Source organism: Sinocyclocheilus rhinocerous, unplaced genomic scaffold (genome assembly GCF_001515625.1).
Source record: "Sinocyclocheilus rhinocerous isolate Xijiao unplaced genomic scaffold, SAMN03320098_v1.1 scaffold497, whole genome shotgun sequence".
Classification (NCBI taxonomy): domain Eukaryota; kingdom Metazoa; phylum Chordata; class Actinopteri; order Cypriniformes; family Cyprinidae; genus Sinocyclocheilus; species Sinocyclocheilus rhinocerous.
Window position 1 is genome coordinate 433,360 of NW_015633189.1, and position 4,812 is coordinate 438,171.

Sequence of the window (4,812 nt, forward strand, 5' to 3'; positions counted from 1 at the left end):
TTCTGTTCGGAACCGTTTGACGGAAGCGCGGAACACACGTGAGCTGATTCGTATAGTGCAGCACTGCCAGTCAAGACTAACCTATTTATTATCGAATGAAAATCGGAAATGATCACTTTGGTACATTGAGAAGGCATAAATATAAAATATTAATAATAAAAAAACAGGGCAGCGGGCCAAATTAGCCGTCGGGCCACCGGGAATTCTCCCGATGGCCAGCCCGGGCCTTTCGATATGTCATGACTTAACAAGTGAATAGTTTATAGCTGTAATGTTTTAAAAACTGATATTAGCTTTAATCATAATGACACAGCCCTCAATGTCACCACAAAAAAAACAACAAAATGATAAGCTATGATCGTGGTTCCCAAACTGGGGGTGCGTCAAGGCTTGAGGGATAGTGTACAGTCAGCAGATTATTTTGCAAAAGAAACCTCTGCAGAGGGTTTACACTACACTGTGTAATTTTCCCGCTTATCATGCGGGAACGCAATTAATTGAACGTAAAATATTAATTTGACATTTTAATTACCTTAATATGACTCGCAGTACCCGCTTGAGTGCTCATTTATCATTTGTAGCATTTGTGGTTGTATCAATAACAGACCACTAGATAGCGCGATCGAAGAATCAGAGTTGTAAATATTGAAAATATTTTTCTCTACAAAAGGGGGGCCCAGGGGCGGACTGGCCATCTGGACGTTCTGGAGAAGTCCAGAACGGCCGTCCACCTGATGGCCGTCGGCCGGCTGGTTCATCATCAAAGAAAAAGTGTCAGATTAAGTGACGTTGACGGCCGACAAAAGGGGGTGCGAATGCAATTTATTTTTGTTTATAAGAAACTGAAACTGACGCGAAGGAGAGTGGGCTCGTGATGGCAAGCAAAAAAAAACGTGAAGATAAAGGCAGTTGGGAGGAGCTAAAAGAAAAAAAAAACGAACAGTTACATCAGGTTACCTTTTCTCGCCTCTCTCACTATAGAGCATGTGGCCTATAGCACTATAGTAAAGTCCCAGGACACCCCTAGTCCCAGCGTCCACTGCTATTTATTACTCCGCATTGTCTGACATAAATATTCCATTCATTCATAAAGAGACCACAGCGATTCTAAAACGGGTTACATTTGAGAGATATTGAGTTAGAAAATAGAGTAAAAGAAGTAGCCTCTGAGGTGATTAGTCTGATTAACATGACACACACAGAGACACACACATATGAATAATCAAATTGAAGAAATCTGTTGTTGCAGGTTTCTAGACTCTAGGTTTATGTTTATCATTGTCATATTATACATTTTGCATTCTGCTCTTTTTATGTAGATTTCAAGACATATAATTTCATACAATAATGCATTTATTTCAGTCCCCTGCTGAAAAAAACAAACAAAAAAAAAAACCAGTAGAAACCATCACATAATTTGTAATGGTTTTACTGGTTATAATTAAAAATTGTATTGTTTTTAATGGAAACTGTAATCGTCCATATTGGTTTCTACTGGTAATTGGTCGCCTTCTATTGGTGGCTTTTGTTAAAACCACTAAATCCTAATGAAATATGTCCAAAAACACACTACAGAAAACCCTTATTTAATGGTTTTAATGTTTAAAAGTTGATGGTTTGTAATGTTTGTAATGGTATTTGTGGTGGAAATCATTCAAATTTCTGTGATGGTTTCTATTGTTTTTGTCAGCAGGGTCACCATAGGTTTTGTGATGTTATTTGCCATAAATGCGATAGGATTGCTGTAATATTGTGAGATAGTAGCGGCTGTTTATGATTTGAAGGGGCCTTGTATACACACACATACAACCATTGAGCATGGCATTGATTTCATTCATTGATTTCATTCCCTCATTTTAAAGAGGACATATGATGCTATTTTAAATGGTCATCATTTTGTTTATTGGGTGTACTAGAATAGGTTAACGTGCATTAATGTGCATTTTCACATACTGTATGTTATTGCAGCACCTCTATTCCCAGTCTGAAATGTTCTAATTGAGTTCTGGTTTTTACAAAGGTGCTCCTTGCCAAAAAGCCCAAAGTGTCCTGATTGGACAGCTGACCCAGTGCATTGTGACTGGCCAAACATATCAAGCGTGTGTGACGCCCCTTACCACAATCAGCTTCTGAAGCTTCTAAAGCAGCTGCAAACACAAACCGTTAATAATGGTGTTGGTTTTACCATATCATTTCGAGCCCAAGTCAAATTCAGAAAATGCAGAATGACTTTATTACCATGTATACGTGATCACTAAAATGGACATCTCTTTCCTTTATTTGTTGTGGCCCACAGGGTGATGTTGAGAGGAAACTGTCACAAATGATCCTGGACAAAAAGTTTCATGGTTTGTCATGGTTTTTCTTTTCTTTTCTTTTTTAATTATAAAATATTATTTAAAATATTAACAGCACCTCTATTCCCAGTCTGAAATGTTCTAATTGAGTTCTGGTTTTTACAAAGGTGCTCCTTGCCAAAAAGCCCAAAGTGTCCTGATTGGACAGCTGACCCAGTGCATTGTGACTGGCCAAACATATCAAGCGTGTGTGACGCCCCTTACCACAATCAGCTTCTGAAGCTTCTAAAGCAGCTGCAAACACAAACCGTTAATAATGGTGTTGGTTTTACCATATCATTTTGAGCCCAAGTCAAATTCAGAAAATGCAGATCGACTTGAGCAAGTTTTTTTTTTTTTTCTTGAGTAAAAAGATTTGATTTAGTAAAGCCTCACCCTCTGTCTTTGCATATGCCTTTGAGTGGCCATTATCATAACATATGAAGTAGAAGTTTGCGGAAGTCATATTTAGACTTCTGTCTTTCGGTTTAGGAAGGTCTAGAGCGGTGTTCTCTGTTAGATAGAATAAATCCAATATGTGGGAGACTTTGTAACCTTGCAGACCTTATACGTGCACTAATAGATACATTACACACTAAAGGAAAAGTAAAACATTAAAAAGCATCATATGCCCTCTTTAAGAGATTATAACTATTTTCATAATTAGTAATGAACTATGTCCCCTAATAATTTCCTGCTTGTTACACAATCTAATGAAAGTGGCAAAAGCCCAAAAATATCTTGAATTCATGATCTGATGGATTGCAGGCATTCTTGACCAAGGTGAAGGAGTGCTCATCATATTCGAAGAGCCCCCTGTGGACAAGACTTACGAGGCAGCTCTAGAAACCATACAGAACATGAGCAAAGTTGTGGATTCACTGTACAACAAGGCTAAGAAGTTAACATAGGTGAGGCACTTAATAAAATTAAATGCACACACAAATTATTTTGCTCTCTAAATATGCATGTTTGTTATGAAATCTGGTTAAATGTTTATCTGTAATTCATTTATCTGCCTGATTTTTGAAGCGCGTCTTCATGTTTCTCTCCTGCAGAATAAACATCAGAAGGTGCTGCTGTGTGAAATGGTTGTATGCGTGTGAGTTTGCCCGTGTGTCTGTGTGTATGGCCAACATGTGGAACTTTTTTTCTCACAGCAAAAAGGGACAACATTGAGCAAGATCTACTTGTTCCCCAGTTGAGAGTTTTTAATGTTTCTTTTCTTTCAAATGGACAATTTCATCTTTCTGATCCTCTGATTTTTTTGTTCTTCTCTGTATCTCTCAACGGCCAACACAGGCCATCAGGGAATGTTGTACAACTACAATAAAATCCTAAAATGTCATATAGAAATGTATAGCTCTTCTACATTTAAAGTTTTTTAATCACAGCAACTTTGTGATACAGACTCTTGGGTTTCGGTTATCTGCGGTTCATCGGTTGTTTCCAGTAGTGCACATCTTTTTCCCCTTTTCCTCATTTTATGGATGCACATTCTAAATGATTGTTGTAGTTGAGAGATTCAAAGGAACAGGCTCTGTAATAAGCACAGTTGCCAATCATATTACCACACACACACACACACACACACTAGAAAATGATTTTCTAAGTTCGTATAATCAAGAGTATTGTTTGCCGTTTACTTTTGCAGTATACCGTCTTTACAGTTTTGTATTTACAGTGTACTGTTTGCCAAGTAGGGTGGTTATATTAAACGGCCCAGTCCTACAAAGGTTTTAATCCTCTTTGATTAAAATAACCTTTTCCCCAACACACATTTATATCTGCACTGAAATTTATTCTTTCATTCTTGTGTTCGTTGATTTTTTTTCTAATCTTTTCAGATCAGTATCTCAATGCAAACTCCATTTCTAGTTTGCCAGCAATAGAACATTGTATAAGTTAAATACCCTCAATACTGTTATTTTTAAATTCAATGTTTTGTATATTTTTTTTTATCTCATTGTTTCCTGTAAATGTATACGTTCACACAGCCTTTGCAAAAATGATTATTCATTTATTCTGTTGAGTGTGCAATTATAAATATTCAACAAAAAAGTAATTTCTTGTGGGAGAATGATGTTTTTAAATGACTTTGAAGTCCAATGTTGATTTGAGAGCTTCCTGCATGTGATTGTGATTGATTTGTAGTGGTGATCTAGCATTGATCATTGACATTGAGAATTTACTGAGACATTAAACACTTTGGAAAGTAATGTTTATTTTATTTTATTTTTGATTTATTTTTTGTGCATAACATTGAAAAGTGGTCCACAAAAGTCCTCTATCCAAAGCTTAAGTTCTCAATGATTGAAATCTTGGTATAAGCAGATTTCAGTTCAAGGAAAATGACTTTATTTTTGTATGAGTTGGCCTGTTCACTTATTAAAGTGTTTTGATTACATGTATTGGTTTTGAGGGAAATTGTCCTTATCCCTTGTTTGTACATGAATATAATCAGGGCAATTTCCTT

The 4,812-nt window shown here is 36.5% G+C and overlaps 1 protein-coding gene across 1 annotated transcript in view; it reads left to right on the forward strand.

Annotated features, from left to right (window-relative positions):
• The window catches only part of psmd11b (proteasome 26S subunit, non-ATPase 11b), a 15,606-nt gene extending 11,051 nt beyond the window's left edge, over positions 1-4,555 (forward strand). The window contains exons 11-13 of the mRNA XM_016557177.1: positions 2,297-2,348; positions 3,105-3,247; positions 3,395-4,555. Of these exons, the coding sequence (XP_016412663.1) occupies positions 2,297-2,348; positions 3,105-3,247 (195 nt within the window). The 3' untranslated portion in view covers positions 3,395-4,555. The remainder of the gene's footprint in view (positions 1-2,296; positions 2,349-3,104; positions 3,248-3,394) is intronic.
• The last annotated feature ends 257 nt before the right edge of the window (positions 4,556-4,812 follow it).